This window comes from Harmonia axyridis, chromosome 5 (genome assembly GCF_914767665.1).
Source record: "Harmonia axyridis chromosome 5, icHarAxyr1.1, whole genome shotgun sequence".
NCBI lineage: Eukaryota > Metazoa > Arthropoda > Insecta > Coleoptera > Coccinellidae > Harmonia > Harmonia axyridis.
The window spans coordinates 5,616,854-5,637,122 of NC_059505.1; the positions used below are offsets into that span (position 1 = coordinate 5,616,854).

Here is a 20,269-nt window from a genome sequence, read left to right on the forward strand (position 1 = left end):
TGCCGCATTTGGAGTGAAGCTAATCCTCAAGTGTATGTCGAAACACTGTTACATCCAGAAAAACTGACTGTTTAGTGCGCTTTATGGGCTGGTGGAATCATTGATCCGTACTTCTTCAAAAACGATGATGGCCAGAACGTAACAGTCAATGGTATAGAGCCATGATTACTAACTTTTTCATTCCTGAATTGAACAACTATGATGTCCAGGAGCTGTAGTCCCAACAAGACGGCGCAACATGAAACACAGCTCGTGCCACAATCGATTTATTGAAAGACACGTTTGGTGACCGCCTAATTTCACATTTTGGACTTTCTGTGGGGCTATGTAAAGTCATTGGTCTATGCGGATAAGCCACAAACCCTTGACCATTTGGAAGACAACATTCGCCGTGTTATTGCCGATATACGGCCACAAATATTGGAAAAAGTCATCGAAAATTGGACGTCCAGATTGGACTACATCCGATCCAGCCGTGGCGGTCATATGCCAGAAATCATATTTGAAATGTAATGCCACAAGATTATCTTGCGGATTAATAGAAAATTCATGTCAATCGAATAATCCATCATTGTTTTATTGCAATTTAAAGTTCTATAGCTCTAAAAAAACACCCTTTATGTCTTCGATAACTTCACGAATTCCATCTTTAAGGTAATCGATTGTTAGGCATTGATATATGACTCATCTTTCACGCCGCCCTAGAGAAAAAAATTCCAAAGGAGTTAAATCACAAGATATCGGTGGCCAATTGTGATCATCTCTTCGAGAAATAACTTAGCCAGGAAACTTTTCCTGCAGAATTATTATGGCACGTTGCAACATCTTGTTGAAAATGAACATCGTCCACATTAATATCTTTCAATTCAGTTTGTCGAATGCCTATAATTCCCAAGATCGACGAGGAATCGACAAACCTGCGTTTTCGTCTACACTACTTAAGTATTCTCAATTGTTCCTGAGCGAGGCACACGGTTTCAATTCTTCGCATCGAAAACTTCTCCTAACAGCTCAAAATTTTTCTACCGAGAAAGTACTTCACGACGACCCAAAAGTCCCTAAGTTTTGTGAACATTTTTGTAGTGCTTTTTAACAATTGCAATGCTATCTGCAGTATCGAGAATAGGCATAGCTTTGATGAAATAACTTAGCCAGGAAACTTTTCCTGCAGAATTATTATGGCACAAGATTATCTTGCGGATTAATAAAAAATTCTTATATTTGCCAAAACTCATATGATTCCATGGTGATCCATGGTGATGGTTGATTACAGAACATTAATGCTGGGAAAATTTTCGGAACGAAGACGGCACTTGAAGAAGAAGAATGCGTTGTTGAAGCATGTATCGTTCCATTTTGGATGACAGGTTTAAAAGTAAAAGTTACTCAGATAGAGGGCTATTCAAAATGAAACCTCTTATTGAAAAATTCTTTAGTTACATTTGTAAACACGATTGTCACGATTACTGTGTTGATAATTTTGAAACTACGAATCCGATTGAGTTGCATTTAGATGTATAGTAGAAGGATAAGAAAACTTTCAAAGATGTAACACAATTGTGAAATCCGAGACCCAAGTAAAAAAAATCATCTCCGGTCTTTCGGTACTTTATTGAAATCTGCAGAGATAAATTCAGCCATGGAAAATACTAACGCGGCAACTAGCAATACATGAGTACGTTCTTAGAGTAGTCTAGTACCTCGTTCGTACCTTCCAACATGCGTGCGCAATGCGCACCATTCGCTGATTGCCGCTAAAATCCAGTTGTAAACATAACCTATACAATAAGTGTTGTTTTTTGATTGAATTTATTGAAGATCTTCAATATTTTCTTATGAAAGGTCCATCCTTTTCATATTCATAGTGTGAATATCTCTAACAACGATTATGGCAGAAGGTAGGCACAATTTCTTTTATATGTTATTCAATTATAGATAAATCTGATAGAAAAATAAACTTACTCACTATTATTGTTGAAATGGAGCTATGAAATGTTCTACAATTTCGATAAGAAAAGTAGTTGACTGTATTTCGAGAATAAGATAGATAAATATATACATATAAAAAAAATAATAGAGAATAATTTAGATTTCTCATAATTTTAGGTACTACTTGATCAAATTTAAATGACAGTTTTTCTATTTCCACTTTTTTAATATTTAAATAACAATTGTTTTGCTACACAATAGCTTTTTCAGATTTTAAATTACATACAAAATAACTGTATAATGTAAAATCTGAAGAAGCTACTGTATAGTGAAATTGTTATTTAAATAATAAAAAAGTTTAAATACAACATTCATCATTGAAGTCCGAATAAAATTAATATTGATCGAGTGAAGACAGAGTCAATTCTATATTTGAAATATACTACTTGATATCAAGTATTTCTCTTCATGAATACATAAATTTCAATATTTATTCATCATCAAAATGTAGAATATTTTTCACCACAATTATAACTATAGAGTACAAATTTTCAACAGTGGTTTATTCTTTCTTCCGGTCTCTATATCTATTCGCTATTTTCATGAATTTTTCAGAAAATTCAACAGTTATCAATTGTGTCCAGCACTCAAATTTCTTAAGAAATTGCCATTCCAATGGTATTTTATCTCTGCTCGTATCAATAGATGTTTACTTTATTGAGACATATATTTGCCAAAACTCATATGATTCCATGGTGATCGACATTTCAGAACATTGATACTAGAAAAATTTCAGGGTATACATTTTTTTTGACTATTCTAAATATTTATTATTTCATTTCTCAATATATCGTATAAACAGATGATGCTTTGAATTATGACAACATTTTTTTGAAGGTTTTTTTTGTACATCTCAAATTCTTTCAATATCCTTATTCAAATTTGGATGAAATCATTGACTGAATATTGAAAATACTACTTTTTTCGATTATTCCTAGGCGAGAGAAAAATAAGCCAGCTTGTTTTATCTGCCGTATATTTTTTACTATTAGAGTGGTGATTGAGTTATATGACTCCCTTGGGTTGAGGGCACAGTATATAACACATTACACGTCGGTTGGACAACTTTTTCCTGCCTCACTTCAAGGATTTAGTGCTGAATAAAAGAGAGCAATTGCGTGATTCCTCAGTTTGTAGTTTGATACTCGTATATAACTTGTGATTTCTAAAGCACCCAGACAAAGAATAAAACCATCATGGATTGTTTCCTTACTTTTATTAACTCCCGAAAATTTATTCCAGATACAGAAGAATACACAACTTCCTCCGAAGAAGGTTCAGAACTCGACGTAATAGATCAATCGTTCCCCGAAAGGAAAAGACAGATAAGAGAACTTTATAATCTTATAGGCGAGCCCGAGGAACGATCTGGATCATCAATTTTCATCCACGGCGGTCCCAGTACCGGAAAGTCCTCGATAACAAAGACCATGCTGCGAAAACTGAATATCAAGCACGCATACGTGAACCTGACCGAATGCTACACTTCGAAAATCCTATTCGAATTCATCTTGAACAAGTTGGCGGATCACAAGATCGATCCATCCGTCGGACAGCCTTACGCCAAGTGCGACAACATGATGGATTTCCTGCTCCACCTCCAGCATATTCACGAGGAGCTCGACTTGGCCGGGACTTTCATAGTTTTAGATAACGCCGAGAAGTTCAGAACGATGGAATTCAACTTGCTGCCCGTATTCCTCAGGTTCAGAGAAGTATCCGAGCTGTCGATTTCGGTGATTTTCATCACGGAATTGCCGTTCGAGAAGTTCCACGGCAGGCAAGGCTTGGCGGAACCTTTGCGGATATACTTTCCGCAGTATAACAAAGACGAACTGTTGAATATATTAACCGGAGATTTCCACCACGCCAAGCAGATGGTCTTAAACAATTACGACGAGCTGCTGGATTTCGACGAGGAGTTTTATCGAAACTACGTGAACGTTTTTCTCTCCGTTTTTTATAGGGTCTGCAGGGATCTTTCGGAATTGCGATACATGGCCCGAATCAACTTTCTGAAGTATTGCGAGCCGATAATGAACAAAGAAACTTCTATAAACGATTCGATGGTGTTGTTTCGGAAGGTTGCTCCAACCTTGAAAAGTTCGTTGGAAGTTTTATACCTCCGTATTGCGGACGACAAAACTCCCACGGAAGCGGGGAAACAATCTGTAGGTTTGGTTTTGTCGAAAGAAAATGTAGCGAAAACTTTGGAACTGCCGTTTTATGCCAAGTATCTGCTGATAGCTGCTTTCCTGGCTAGTTATAACCCTAGTAAGGACGATAAGAGGTTCTTCGTTAAGCTTCATGGTAAAAAGGTGAAGACTAAAAAGGATATCAACGCGAAGAATAAAGTATCCGAGCAGCTAAATACTCAGCTAGGACCGAAGCCGTTTTCTCTAGATAGACTGTTAGCTATTTTCTACGCGATACTGGATGAGAATATTGGTTTCAATAATAACTTATTGGTGCAGTTGTCGAGTTTAGTGGAACTACAATTACTAACTTCCCTTTCCGATAGTTATGTCTTGGATGGACATAAATACAAGTGTAATGTGAATTTTGACTTTATACAAACCATTTCGAAGATGGTTGGTTTCAGTATAAGGAAGTATCTTTCGGACTTCAGCCACATGTGAACATAAAATTTTGTGGTTTTTTTTCTGTCATTGAATCTTATCTGAAATTATATTTAATAGAATTTATAATGCATTGGTTTTATTCTATTTCCGACCAGTGGCGTACCCAGACATAAGCAAGCCTTGTAGGGGGGTTTGATAAAGACTTATAAACATTGGTTATTATAAAATATTGTTCATTCGTTTCTAATATCCTTTGAATTTACAGACACATCTTGAGATTGATTTTCACCTGTCGAAGTTGTTTTATTCAAATGCTTGAAGATTCGTCTGCATCAATTCTCCTTCTTTTGAAGAAATCCAAAGAAATTCTTCGCGACAAAGAATTAGATAGATAAAAAGATAATTAGATATAATATGATATTATTTATTTACTCTAGGGTCCTAAAAATGACAGAAATTGCTATCAGGGGTGCCGCTGATTCAATTCAAGTAGTTCTGAGCTTTTACTTCAGCATCTAATCAATTTTTACCCGATTCTTTCATCATCAATTTGACATTTATAACCCGAATGTAAATAATGCTTATTCGATCTTGCTGAATTTTGATAGAGTCGAAATAGAAAAAAATTAACGGACAATAGTCCATTTTAGAAGACATCCTCAAATTATATTTTCTCTAATTCTTTGGCAAATTCGGCCATTCTGCTATATCTGGTTGAACAAGATTGTGCTGGAATATCTCAATTTAACAGATTTCATGGTTATATTTTATTATCAATGTCAAATTTGTGATACAAAAAAACCAACATTTTTCAATGCAGCAATCACTAAATGATAATTATGGAAATATTCCATTAATTTCTATGAAAAACCAGTGAATCAGAGAAAATAATGTTCAAAACTAGTATACATATGGCTAATTCTAATACCGGCTCATTCAAAAACTCGGTTGACGATTCTGTGGTCACGAAAATATTGGGTTATTTTTTTTTGTTGATATTCTCCCAAATTATCTATGGTTCTGGTTTTGTGACCGAAATAAAAGGTTGTGAGCAGCTTGAAATTATCATTCTGCATCTAAGAGCAAATTCTCGATCGAATTTTCAGTTTTGAAATCAACAGGAAAACAAACAAGATAACTCCTTATCATGTCAAAACAAACAATTTTGCCTAGATTCTGACAGTGTTGCTTCATCCAAAACTGTGGTCCATTTCCCGCCGCTTCGTAGCCTAGTTAACAAACCTTTGTCCCAGCCAATGATTATAAACCTTCAGTTCCTGACTCTAATGAATTTCATGCGGTTGCTAAAGTTACGAAGTTGAAGTCTGATAAAGTCATTGTTTTCGACAGGAATTGAGGGCCTTATCCTTCATTCACGGCATACTTCACGTTCTGACGAGTCCTGTCTGATTGTTTACTCAACCAGTTCATTTGAATGCGATCACTAACCGACAAATAGGCGTTTCAACAGGTCGATTAAATAAATATCTGCAGCGTAAAATCACGTAGCTTGAAGCGAGCAATTCATTTTGATCGTTAAGTTCAGAAGTTTCTTCACATTTACTATGATGAATTGTAGAAGTTGCATCTTCTCAAGACTTCTAGATAGTCTTGCTGAAAGAGCATCAAGATTGAACCTATTGGACCTGAGCCATTCTGTGGGCTTAGAAAAGGAATTCTGGCAGAAGCATCCGAGTTCTACCTTTCATCATCGGAGCAAGGGGGTTCTGGTGCCGAGAAAGCAGTGCCCTTCTACAAGCCCTCTCAATAGACACCACGCCAATTAGAAGGGACCTCGTGATGACAACTCTACGAGGAGGATGGTCCATCCACAAAGATGTCAGTCGCAGAGCGTGGGATTAGCATTTTATTTTTTGCTACCTCTGGCAAGATCCACAGAGCGTAATTGATCTTTTGTGCGTGTTGCATGTGTGTTCGTGTTCGGGATTATGGCCTTTTCCGCTTTAAGTGTGTGAGAGTGAACGGTTGAGCGTCATCAGAGACAATTTTTGATTTTCTCTTATACCATTGTTCACTGCCTACATTCCATTTGTTACCTTGTGATATATACTTATATGTACCATTGAATTGTGTCCTATATACACTCACACTATTTGTAATTCACACTGTCTACTTGAATAAAGATCTTTAATAGTTGTCCAATAATGAGAGTTGGACAATAAAATAACCCTCAGGACGAACCCTCCTGGTCTTGCTCAGTCAAAGAAATTTGTGGTACTTTCACAGACCTATAGCAGCTATAGATGCTACGAGCTGAGCTTTGGGTAATGGTGGGACTGCTGACAGGACACTGTCGGTGCAAATACCTTTGTACCGCATGGGTAAGTCAGAAGATGAGATATGCAGACTACGTGGAACGGAGGTAGAAACGGCTGAACACATGGTGTGCAAATGTTGCCTGGACTAAGAACCACTGATATACTAAAATAAGTCCTGGATACTCACAAAGTAACAGCCAAGGCTCCTATGGTTATTATCAGTTTCTACGGCCTTTTTGGGTTTGTTTGAATAGATAAGGTCAAGGACAAGATCCATGTGGTCACAGTTCCCGGAAGGCTAATGACCCTGATTCAGTAGATAAATAATAATAGAACCAGATATCGATTTCCGCATCAAGGAGCATATAACATTTTTTTAAGAAGCAAAAAACGTATTTCACGAATTCTGCTGGAATTTCTGTATACGTCTAGTTTGGGCATCGATGAAATTGAAAACTTATACACAAAATTCGCATCACTATAGTAACTATGGTGTATCGATCTATAATAATTAGTAGGATCCAGGCTCTGATTTGATGGTCATACTAGCTCATTAAGATAGTGAATTTAAAACAAAATATTCGATTAATTCGGTATTCTCTTAATAGAAATCCATTTGAAATGAAATAATAATATACATACTTCAGATTCCACAAATTATTCCAATGAAATAAACAACTCTTGTTGTTGCTTTATGAGGCTTCACATGATATCAACTATTTATTGATTAAAATATATTACCTAACAATTCGAAATAACAATCAATTAAAATTCATTCATTTTACGTAAAATATGTTATGTTATAGTTGTGGCGCAACAATTCTGATCCTTTTTTGGGGATTTTCGCTATGATAATAGTGGAGAATGAAGTGGAACAAGAATACAAAATAGGTACTTACACAGTAAGACCGGAGTCAGTTTCATTTAGAGTTCCTTTGTTTATCCATTTGTTTCAATGTCCTTTCCCAAAACCCAGCTCTTGTCTTCCATTATGGACCCTTACATGAATGTTTTATCGTTATTTCTTGTGCGCTCGGTTGAATTTCTCTTGCTGGAGTCATGAATGCAATATGAAGTTATTCGAGTTTACAATGGAAATGTTATTCTACTGAGGTGGTTGTTACCACACTAAAGGTAATCCTCGGAAACTTAACAACCCTTCAACAAAGGTTTAGACATCACATCGTCATCACTAGGCAAACGTTGATTTTTTTCTGATCTTGCGCATGATATTGAGTCAACGGAAAAGGGGACAAAATTTTAAATCTTTTCCTATCGAATGAAATTACCCTAATCCTGCCACAACGTTTTCAGAAAAAAAATCAGGCCTTGAAGTCAGGAGCTTTTGAGCGATTGTCTTTCATACGCCAATTGCACCCTTGGGGACCACAGAACTGTCCATACTGGATGTTTTCAAATTAAAGGTACAAAGCAAAATGAGAGATTCTTTATGTAATTTTAAGAAACAACAATTCTATAAACATATGGACCCGCAAACGCTTTGTTTTTATACCAGTTTATCTAATCTTTATCAATATTCGCTACAGATTGGATAAATAGGTATCAAAACTTATAATTAATTTATTTATCACAGATCTTTATAATAATTTGAATTTCCCTGTGGATTACTGGAAAATTATTTTATCGAAATCATAAGCAGATACAATAAAACTACGAAAACCCAAAAAGTGTGGACCAATATATTTTGAACAAGGCGTACAATTTTGCTTTCGCCGTTTTTTCCCAGAATTCGAGACTTTATTGAAAAAACTGGTAATACATTTATATTCAAGTATTGTCCATCTCTGGCCACTACTTTCTCCCATCTTCCGGGCAGCGTATGAATCCCGCGTTGAAAAACTGGTCATCTTTTGAAGCGATCCACGAATCGATACAATTTTGTACTTCTTCATAAGACCGGAAGTGCTGGTCAGCCAGACCGTGTGCCATTGATCGAACCAATGATAGTCTGCGGGAGCAACGTCTGGAGAATACGGCGGGTGGGGTAGGACTTCACATTACAACGTTTCCAAGTATGTCTTGACCACTTTCGCAACATGGTATCGGGAATTATCATGCTGTCAAATAATTTTTTCATGTCTCTCATATTGCGGCCGTTTTTCTCAGCTCAAACGCATTTATTGCGTTCGAAAACGATCGCCTGTGATTGTGTTAGTCGATTTTAACAACTCATAATACAATACGCCGAGCTGGTCCCACCAAATACTGAGCATGACCTTGGAACCTTGAATATTCGGTTTGGCCGTTGACGTGGAAGCATGGCTGGGATATCCCCATGATTTTCTGCAATTAAGATTATCATCGTACGGCACCCAAATGGCTTGTTGCATCACTCCCAATAATCCTGCTTATTCTTGTTGCGTTCGACACGAGTCTTGATCAAGTAAAGCCTCCAATCTTCGAAAACCTTCTCTCAAAATCACCGTTCTTGAAGCGTTGGACCTACTCTCGGTACGTTCTTCACTTATAGCGTCCTCACCTTATATATTTGAGAGCATTCGATGAGCCTTGGCCGTAGATTTCTTCATACCAAAGAAAAAAATTGAATCCTCTCGCAAATGACGAGAATTTGGCTCGTAAGCTGACATGTTTAATCGAGAATAACTTTATGATGCAGACAAAAATCGACTAATATTTCGATGGTGTTATGTTTACAAATACCTAAGCTCATTGTACCTATTCAATGAATTCGATCTCCACGTGGTGAAATTCATTATAAATAAAATAAATCGAAGGAATTTCCACCAATATTTCAATGTAATCAGGCTACATTTTTGACATCAATCAAAAATGAGATTTTTTGTATAACGAAGACTTCGGAAACCAACCAATAACTCACAAGGAAATTAAAGAAGAATGTCTTTAATTAATGAATTCCTACCTAAAGTATAATCCCCGAAGGGATATCGGATCCCTCCGCTTTATTGGCTCTAGATAATTTTCCGAACTTCAAACTCAAATGTATAATGTCGGATGATTCCAAGGAGGAATCTCTCATAAATGTCCAATGAGGGAGGGCAGGATTCGAGCTTCACTTCCTGGCTAGTTCGGTTCTTAATCACGACTTGGGAAATTCCGATTAAATATTTATTCAGCCATTGTTAGTCGGTCGCTTGGGTGACCGAACTGAATTCGGAATAATTCGAGGGCTGTGCTATTATTACATGAATTTGTCAACGTGAAGCTCGAGTTACTTTCTGCTTTGACGGGAAACGGGAATTTTTATTATGATGGACCAGTGTTGGGGAAAAACGTCTCGGTTCTTTCCTTTGGAAACCCTGGTGACTACGTATGAACAACGTAAAATCCAGAGATTCACTCCGAGGAGAATAAGAATGACATCGTCTAATATTCGGTAGATAAAATTCACCCAACGTAACTTGGTTGATCAGAATTTTAAATTGTGGTCTGTTTGGGCTTTGAGAACGTGATTCGATGCAAGAGTATATTGAAAATGGATTCAATACGATAAGTATAAAATATTTAAGAATTAACAACAAAATTTCAAACACGAGACGTAATTGACAACCAAATTTACGACGAATGTAACAAATTCAATGTTGCAAAGTGGCGAATGCGTCGGTCATCGAATATTGAGAGTGGTTAATGTTTCGGTTGTCCCATATTCGTTGTCTAAAAAATTAATGGCACATTTTTGACAGAATTGATTTGGTGAAAACTTCATGAATTCCTGACTCTAATGAATTTCATGCGGTTGCTAAAGGTACGAAGTTGAAGTCTGATTAAGTCATTGTTTTCAACAGGAATTGAAGATCTTATCCTTCATTCGCGGCATACTTCACGTTCTGAAGAGTCCTGGGACCGTATTCTCGACAAGTGATCTTTCAAAACGTATACGTACACTGAATGAACGTATACGTTTCGAAAGATCACATGTCGAGAATACGGTCCCTGTCTGATTGTTTACTGAACCAGTTCATTTGAATGTGATCACTAACCGACAAATAGGCGTTTCAACAGGTAGATTAAATGAATATCTGCAGCGTAAAATCACGTAGCTTGAAGCGAGTAATTCATTTTGATCGTTAAGTTCAGCAGTTTCTTCACATTTACCATGATGAATTGTAGAAGTTCCATAGTCTCAAGACATCGAGGAAAATAGGTGGCAGTAAGATGAAGAATATCGTAACTGTTTCATATTACTTTGTTTATGTTCGCTGGTGCCATGGTGCTTTATCATTTCTTTAGAATTTATGTCATTTTGTTAATTTCAGATGAACATTGTCTAAAACCAATGATTTTATTATAAAGAATCTGCGTTAGTTTTATGTATTTGGAAAAATAACTCAGAAACATTAGGAATTGGAATTGGGTAGCTCAAAGTCTAAACGTAGCAGTTGAGTTGACAACTAGATAGACTTGCTGAAAGAGCATCAAAGTTAAACCTATTGGACCTGTGCCTTTCTGTGGGCTTGGAAAGAACCAACAAAAGGTAGATGCTAAACAATGAGAGTTGAACAATAAAATAATCCTCAGGAGCTACACTTCTGGTCTTGCTCAGTCAAAGAAATTTGTGGTTCTTTCACCGACATATAAATAGGTTTTGAAGATACCAAGAGCTGAGATTCAGATAATGGTGGGGCTGCTGACAAGACACTGTCGGTGTACGATTCAGGCTTCACTTCCTGGCTAGTTCGGATCTTGATCACGACTTGGGAAATTCCGATTGAATATTTATTCAGCCATTGTTAGTCGGTCGCTTGGGTGACCGAACTGAATTCGGAATAATTCGAGGGATGTGCTATTATTACATGAATTTGTCATCGTGAAGCTCGAGTTACTTTCTGCTTTGACGGGAAACGGGAATTTTTATTATGATGGACCAGTGTTGGGGAAAAACGTCCCGGTTCTTTCCCTCGGAAACCCTGGTGACTACGTATGAACGACGTGAAATCCAGAGATTCAGTCCGCGGAGAATAAGAATGACATCATCTAATATTCGGTAGATAAAAATTCACTCAACGTAACTTGGTTGATCAGAATATTAAATTGTGATCGGGTTGTTCCTAGGGATTTGAGAACGCGATTTGGTGCTAGACTGTGTTAAAAATAAATAAAAATGATAAGTATATAATATTTGAAAGTTTACAACAAAATTTCAAACATGAGAAATAACTTAAAACCAAAAATATGACGAACGTTACAAATTCAATTTTGCAAAATGGCGAATGCGACGGTCATCGAATATTAAAAGTGGTTAATGTATCGGATGTCCCAAATTCGTTTTCTAGTGAAGGGATCTCAGAATCCCTTCAACCTAAAAAAAAATCATTGGCACATTTCTGAGAGAATTGATTTGATGAGAACTTCATAAATTCCTGACACTAATGAATTTCATGTGGTTTCTGAAGTTACGGAGATGAAGTTTGATAAAGTCATTGTTTTCGACAAGAATTGAGGGTCTTATCCTTCATTCACGGCATACTTCACGTTCTGACGAGTCCTGTCTGATTGTTCACTGAACCAGTTCATTTGAATGAGATAACTAACCGAGAAATAGGCCTTTCAACAGGTCGATCAAATAAATATCTGCAGCGTAAAATCACGTAGCTTGAACCGATTAATTTATTTTGATCGCAGCAGTTTCTTCACATTCACCATGATGAATTGTAGAAGTTCCATCGACTTAGAACATCGAGAAAAATATGTGGCAGTGAGGGTGCAGAATATCGTAACTGTGTCACATAAATTTGTATATTTTCGTTAATATTCGCTCGTTCTATGGTGCTCTATCATTTCGTTAGAATTTATCTCATTTTGTTATTTTCAGATGAACATTGTCTGAAACCAATAATTTATTTTAAAGAATCTGCTTTAGCTTCATGTATTTGAAAAAATAACTCGGAAACATAAGGAATTAGAATTGAGTAGCTCAAAGTCTAAACGCAGCAGTTGAGTTGAGAACTATATAGACTTGGTAAAAGAGCATCAAGGTTGAACCTATTGGACCTGAGCCTTTCTGTGATCTTGGAAAAGACTAATATAAGGTAGCTGTCCAACAATGAGAGTTGGACAATAAAATAACCCTCAGGAGGAACACTTTTGGTCTTGCTCAGTCAAAGAAATTTGTGGTGCTTGAAGATGCCACGAGCTGAGCTTCGGTAATGGTGGAACTGCTGATAGGACACTGTCGGTGCACGATTGAGGCTTCACTTCCTGGCTTTGCTATTATTACATGAATTTGTCATCGTGAAGCTCCAGTTACTTTCTGCTTTGACGGGAAACGGGAATTTTTATTATGATGGACCAGTGTTGGGGAAAAACGTCCCGGTTCTTTCCCTCGGAAACCCTGGTGACTACGTATGAACAACGTGAAATCCAGAGATTCAGTCCGCGGAGAATAAGATGACATCATCTAATATTCGGTAGATAAAAATTCACTCAACGTAACTTGGTTGATCAGAATATTAAATTGTGATCGGGTTGTTCCTAGGGATTTGAGAACGTGATTTGATGCTAGACTGTGTAAAAAATGGATAAAAAATGATAAGCATATAATATTTGAAAATTAACAACAAAATTTCAAACATGAGGCTTAACTGAAAACCAACATTATGATGAACGTTACAAATTCAATGTTGCAAAATGGCGAATGCGACGGTCATGGATTATTAATAATGGTTAATGTATCGGATGTCCCAAATTCGTTTTCTAGTGAGGGGATCTCAGAATCCCTTCAACTTACAAAAAAATTAATGGCACATTTTGACACAATTGATTTGATGAAAACTTCAAAAATTCCTGACTCTAATGAATTTCATGCGGTTGCAAAAGTTACGAAGTTGGAGTCTGCTAAAGTCATTGTTTTCAACAGAAATTGAGGGCCTTATCCTTCATTCACGGCATACTTCACGTTCTGACGAGTCCTGTCTGATTGTTTACTCAACCAGTTCATTTGAATGCGATCACTAACCGACAAATAGGCGTTCCAACAAGTGGATTAAATAAATATCTGCAGCGTAAAATCACGTAGCTTGAAGCGAGCAATTTGTTTTGATCGTTAAGTTCAGCAGTTTCTTCACATTCACCATGATGAATTGTAGAAGTTCCATCGACTTAGAACATCGAGAAAAATAGGTGGCAGTGGGGTGAAGAATATCGTAACTGTTTCACATAACTTTGTATATTTTCGTTAATGTTCGCTCGTTCTATGGTGCTTTATCATTTCGTTAGAATTTATGTCATTTTGTTATTTTCAAATGAACATTGTCTGAAACCAATAATTTATTATAAAAAATCTGGATTAGATTCATGTATTTGGAAAAATAACATAAGGAATTAGAATTGAGTAGCACGAAGTCTACGAAGTCATTTGAGTTGAGAGTTATATAGACTTGGTAAAAGAGCATCAGGGTTAAACCTATTGGACCTGAGCCTTTCTGTGAGCTTGGAAAAGACCAATATAAGGTAGCTGTTCAACAATGAGAGTTGGACAATATAAATAATCGTATGAACGACGTGAAATCCAGAGATTCCATCCGAGGAGAATAAGAATGACATCGTCTAATATTCGGTAGATGAAAATTCACTCAACGTGACTTAGTTGATCAGGATTTTGAATTGTGGTATGGTTGTTCCTTGAGATTTGAGAACGTGATTTGATGCTAGACTATATTGAAAATGGATAAAATATGATAAGAACATTATATTCGAAAATAGCTCTTCATATATGTATAAGACGTAACTAAAAATCAAAATTATAATGGACAACAAATCACATGTTACAAAATGGCGAATGCGTGGGGTATTGTATATCAAAAAAGGTTCTATTGAGACGAAATATGATCCGGCAGCCGTAGTGTGGCCGGTTGAAAAAATACGTATCACATTGAATTAGATAATAATACTTCTTCCAATCATTCCTAGGCCTAACCAGAAGAAAGACATTTTTCTTTAAAAAAACATGGTCAACTTCAAGGATACAATATGTATTACAACGATCCTCTAACTTTTCAATACCTATTTTAGGTAGAAAAGATTCAGCTCTGTTTTGAAAAAGGCTTCAAATCAACACTTTCATTTACCGAAGCGTTCTCAATATGTGCTACATACTTCATATTAATCTAACCAGAGCAACAGCAAGACATGGTCGGTGTTACAAAATGGCGAATGCGAAGGTTCCAAATATTTAATCGGGTAGTGTCTGCTCCAGTATTGGTTATAATAACATTACGAAAATAGAAAAATGAATCATTGAAATGAATTATTTTAAAGATAATACATCCTGTTAAGCTACTCAAAATGTCATTAAGAGGCAAAAAAATACAATACAAAAGTCACCATAAGATAGACTAGGTGATAGTAAATGGCCTTGTATTTCATTTTCTAATGGAGAACTATTATGCAATAAAAATAGTTCTAAAAGACATAGTATTAATGAGTTTCAATTACAGGTTATTATAAAAAAAAACCTAAACCCAAACAGCTATCGTGAATATACTAGAATTCAACATTTAGCTATAGAAAAATTTATGTGAAGTGATTGAAAATTTTAAAGAACTTAAAAGTATGATAAATGTAGTTCATTATCTTGAGACATATGACATTTTCGGGGTTATTCAGAATTTGAGAGCTCAATAAATGAGAAAAATAAGTAGGAAGGGTATGATTCACTTGCGAAATATGACATGACCTTGATAACAATATGAAAATGGTAGAACAGCATCCCTATATCCCTAGGTCCAGATACATATCCTTGGTTATTATCATCTACTATTGAAAACCTGTATTATTTATTACTGACTGAACGCAGTAATCCCATTAATGTCATTTTTATGCAGTCGAGTCATGGAAATTTTGATTTAATTTGAATATTTTATGTTATTTTCCAATTTTTCCAGTCCCCCAAGCTTTTCGAATACATTTGCATCTCCCCCAGCCGTCGATAAATACCAACGAATAGAATCCCAATCAAAATTCCTAAAGCTACCACACACGACGACATCCACTCAAACCCAAAAACAAGAAACTAAATTCGACTGAATGAAATCGTCTCCTGCCAAAAATTTTTCATAGAAACTGATAAAAAAATAATTCATAAGAACTTATGAGATTCAAGTTGTATAGTGAAATCGCAAATCTGAATAGAACCATATACGATATCGGCAGTATCCAATGAAGATTATAGATACGTATTGCTTCAATTTCTGATAGCAATTCCTGATGTGGATCTATGATATTTGAATGTGTTTTCACCTCGGTTTCCACACATAACTCCTATCTGTTTCTTTATAGAGATTCCTGAGATGAACGCTCTATTTTTTATGAGGACATATAGTTTGAAACAGTCTGTTTGCTGCGCTTTATGGGCTGGTGGAATCATTGGTCCGTACTTCTTCAAAAAAGATGATGGCCAGAACGTTACAGTCAATGGTGATCGGTATAGAGCCATGATTACTAACTTTTCCATTCCTGAATTGAACAACCATGATGTCCAGGAGCTATGGTTCCAACAAGACGGCGCAACATGTCACACAGCTCGTGCCAGAATCGATTTATTGAAAGACACGTTTTGGACCTGTGAATAGGCCTCCAAGATCTTGTGATTTAACACCGCTAGACTACTTTCTGTGGGGCTATGTAAAGTCATTGGCCTATGCGGATAAGCCACAAACCCTTGACCATTTGGAAGACAACATTCGCCGTGTTAATGCCGATATACGGCCACAAATGTTGGAATAAGTCATCGAAAATTGGACGTCCAGATTGGACTATATCCGAGCCAGCCGTGGCGGTTATATGCCAGAAATCATATTTGAAATGTAATGCCACAAGATTGTCTTGCGGATAAATAAAATTCATGTCAATCGAATAATCCATCATTGTTTTATTGCAATTCAAAGTTCTACAGCTCTAAAAAAAACACCCTTTACTATAACCATCAGTATTTAACAGATTTCAGATGCAATCAAAATTCCTAAAGCTACCACACACGACGACATCCACTCAAACCCAAATCCTAAATTCGACGAATTGAAATCGTCGTTTTAAATCAGTCCGAACGACGTCCATAACCATCCCAGACCAGTCCAGATCTTCGCATCCGAAAAATCCCCGGAGCGAAACAATACGCGAATACAGCGGTATGGAATACAAAGGCTACATTCTGACCATCCCGATGAACGAACATGGTGGGACCTGCGTATTTTCCTTATATCGATCTAGCCGATGATGACGGTACGGCGCTTTTGCAGACTCCTGGTGGTGTGACCTCGACGTGAGCCCGTGAGCGCCGCGGTGCAGTCGAGGTTTTGACGCGGAAGCAGACGCTCGCACGGTGCCGCGCTCTAGCCCTTGTCGCCGATCTCGAGTCCCACAGCATACAGCCGTCCCGACGCGTCTATATCCGGTGTTTTCGTTCTCGGTGGATTTTTGATTCAGTTTTCTGTGGTGTTGGGTGAACCTGAGGTCGGTGAGGGTTGGAAGAGTATCTGTCCATCGACTGAGCAGGTAATAACGGAATAAGTTGACCATATGCCGGTGAAAGTTGAGGTGGACGATTGACAAAGCTATAATCCGAAAGTGATTGAAATCGACAACTGTTAATTAAATTTGACTATTTTAAGTCTTTGGTGGTTAAATCTTCAAGGTTGTCACTCCACTCTTATTCAGGGAATTTTTATTTGCGTTTAATGTCGTTCATCTTTAGTTTATGAAGATGAAGACATTGTTGTTCGAACGGAGTTGAACAGGACACAGACAAAATCACAAGGAATTAAGTTTGTAAAGGGTGTTTTTTTAGAGCTATAGAACTTTAAATTGCAATAAAGCAACGATGGATTATTCCATTGACATGAATTTTATTTATCCGCAAGATAATCTTGTGGCATTACATTTTAAATATGATTTCTGGCATATGACCGCCACGGCTGGCTCGGATGTAGTCCAATCTGGACGTCCAATTTTCGATTACTTTTTCCAACATTTGTGGCCGTATATCGACAATAACACGGCGAATGTTGTCTTCCAAACGGTCAATGGTTTGTGGCTTATCCGCATAGACTGATGACTTTACATAGCCCCACAGAAAGTAGTCTAGCGGTGTTAAATCACAAGATCTTGAAGGCCAATTCACAGGTCCAAAACGTGAAATTAGGCGGTCACCAAACTTGTCTTTCAATAAATCGATCGTGGCACGAGCTGTGTGACATGTTGCGCCGTCTTGTTGGAACCACAGCTCCTGGACATCATGGTTGTTCAATTCAGGAATGAAAAAGTTAGTAATCATGACTCTATACCGATCACCATTGACTGTAACGTTCTGGCCATCATCGTTTTTGAAGAAGTACGGACCAATGATTCCACCAGCCCATAAAGCGCACCAAACAGTCAGTTTTTCTGGATGTAACGGTGTTTCGACATACACTTAAGGATTAGCTTCACTCCAAATTCGGCAGTTTTGTTTGTTCATGACGTGGCAAGATATTCAAGCTACTTGACTCAAGATCAAGAAGCTTGAGCTTGACTTGAAATCAACTCATGTTCAAGTCAATTAGTAGTTTTTCAATGTCAATTCAAGTATTTATTCATTATATAAGTACTTAACTAAACATTGAAAAACTATTAATTGACTTGAACTTGAGTTGATTTCCAATCAAGCTCAAGCTACTTGAGCTTGAGTTTGAGTCAAGTAGTTTGGCATTCAAGCCAAGCCGTGAATCTCTAGTATGTAGCCATTTATGATGAAAATGAAAATTAACACAAATTAGTCTATGGATTTCTATTCAGTAACAGCCAACACAATTCAAGAATAAATGACAAATTAGTCCATTAAATTTTCACAGCAAACTTATCATTTACAGTTATCAGACAGATTGTACAATGAAAGATTGAAATTTGATTCATGTTTAATTTGAGTTTGAGGGACTAGGTCAAGTATGTACAGTATGTTGGGTATAGTAAAAAGTTTTCCTTTCTTTAATAACCAAACTATTGAATCATGATAATTTGGAATAATGATCCAATATATTTTTAAGTGGACTGACATCGCTCTAAGAGTGAAATATTTAATGAAATCGAAGGCTATCAATTCATTTTCACTCCAATAAAGATAGATATTTAATCGTATAATGTATTTTCAAGATATCAGTCATACTGAATAATGTAAGATTGAAATTTGATTCATCGGTCAATAGAATCTTACGATATCTGAACTGCTGAAAGCCTCTATTGAATCTACCACTGTAATCCTTTGAATTCGAGTTCGAGAAACTAGGTCGAGCGTATATTGTCTAGTTGGGTATGGTAGTGGTTTACTTTTATCGATAACCATAGAATTGATATTGAATGTTTGATTTTTTGGTTTCTACCTGATAGAAATCCATTTAGACATTGATTTGAAAAAAATTTTTATATCCACAAAGTTTTACGGAAATAGATTTGAATCAATTGAATTTCACTCAAATGAGGATGGATATGTGGCATTTCTGAGGGTACAGACGTATTGAGCAAGGCATAATAAAAATTTATTTCTATGGTTGATATCTGAACTGCAGATCGCTCCTATCCCATTTATTTTTATTTATTTATTTTTGAGTTTGAGAAACTAGGTCAAGCGGGTATTATAGTTGGGGAAGGTAGTGGTTTTTCTCTCATAAATAACCATAATATTGATATTGAATGTTTGACTGTTTTGGTCTCTACTTGAAGAAAATTCATCTTGATATCGATTTAATGTGAACTGACTTTATCGTTGCAATTTATTGAGTAAATTACTGAAAACAATTGAAATCCAAGACTATTAACAAGAAATTTTGCGTGAAACTTGAAATTCTTATATTATATTTAAAGGTTAGGTATTATAATTCCGATCTAAACCAGAGTTTTGGAATTATCAGGGAAACAAGAGTTCGTACGATCTCAACTCCATCATTCGAGATCCGAACCAACGATGAAAAGATTTTAGGTTTTTCTGTACGAGCGTTATCGTGTTTACGGCTGGCTGAACCGGTCGGATAGATCGAATTCGGATTCCTCATCACTGAGTCGAACCTCATCGTTTGAAACCATTTCTTACTCGGAATTCGAAAAATACATTCCTCCTGATCCTTCGTTCAGTAGACGAGCCCTCAAAAATAAAACAACTTTCAACATTGAAATATTTCAAACCATGTTTACCCATCGAAATTTTACACGTTGATATTAATTTTCAGTGCAATTTATCGATAAAATATCATTTTTAGGTGGTAATGAATTATTAATATTTACAATTGAGTAGGTTCAAATATTGGAATGATTCAGTGTTTACTTGGCAGAAATTAATTTCACAAAATGATTCCATTTATTATAATATCTACAATATCGATACAAAAAATGAGGAGGTGACGCCAGAAGTTTATTCATGCGCCAATTACATGCAACTACACATAACTGTACTTG

At 36.4% G+C, this 20,269-nt stretch overlaps 2 protein-coding genes and 1 long non-coding RNA gene across 4 annotated transcripts in view; 2 read left to right on the plus strand and 1 right to left on the minus strand.

Annotated features, from left to right (window-relative positions):
• The window catches only part of LOC123679801, a 67,151-nt gene that overhangs the window by 37,121 nt on the left and 9,761 nt on the right, over positions 1-20,269 (minus strand). The gene's annotated exons all lie outside the window — the stretch shown is intronic.
• LOC123679796 (origin recognition complex subunit 5) lies at positions 1,760-4,697 on the plus strand. Its single transcript, XM_045617286.1, has 2 exons — positions 1,760-1,898; positions 3,232-4,697. The coding sequence occupies exons 1-2, from the start codon at positions 1,889-1,891 to the stop codon at positions 4,626-4,628; spliced, it is 1,407 nt and encodes a 468-aa protein (XP_045473242.1). The 5' UTR covers positions 1,760-1,888; the 3' UTR covers positions 4,629-4,697.
• LOC123679795 overlaps positions 17,127-20,269 on the plus strand; it is a 116,567-nt gene continuing 113,424 nt past the window's right edge. For both annotated transcript variants that reach the window (XM_045617282.1, XM_045617284.1), the window contains exon 1: positions 17,127-17,341. The gene's annotated coding sequence lies outside the window, so the exon portion shown is untranslated. The remainder of the gene's footprint in view (positions 17,342-20,269) is intronic.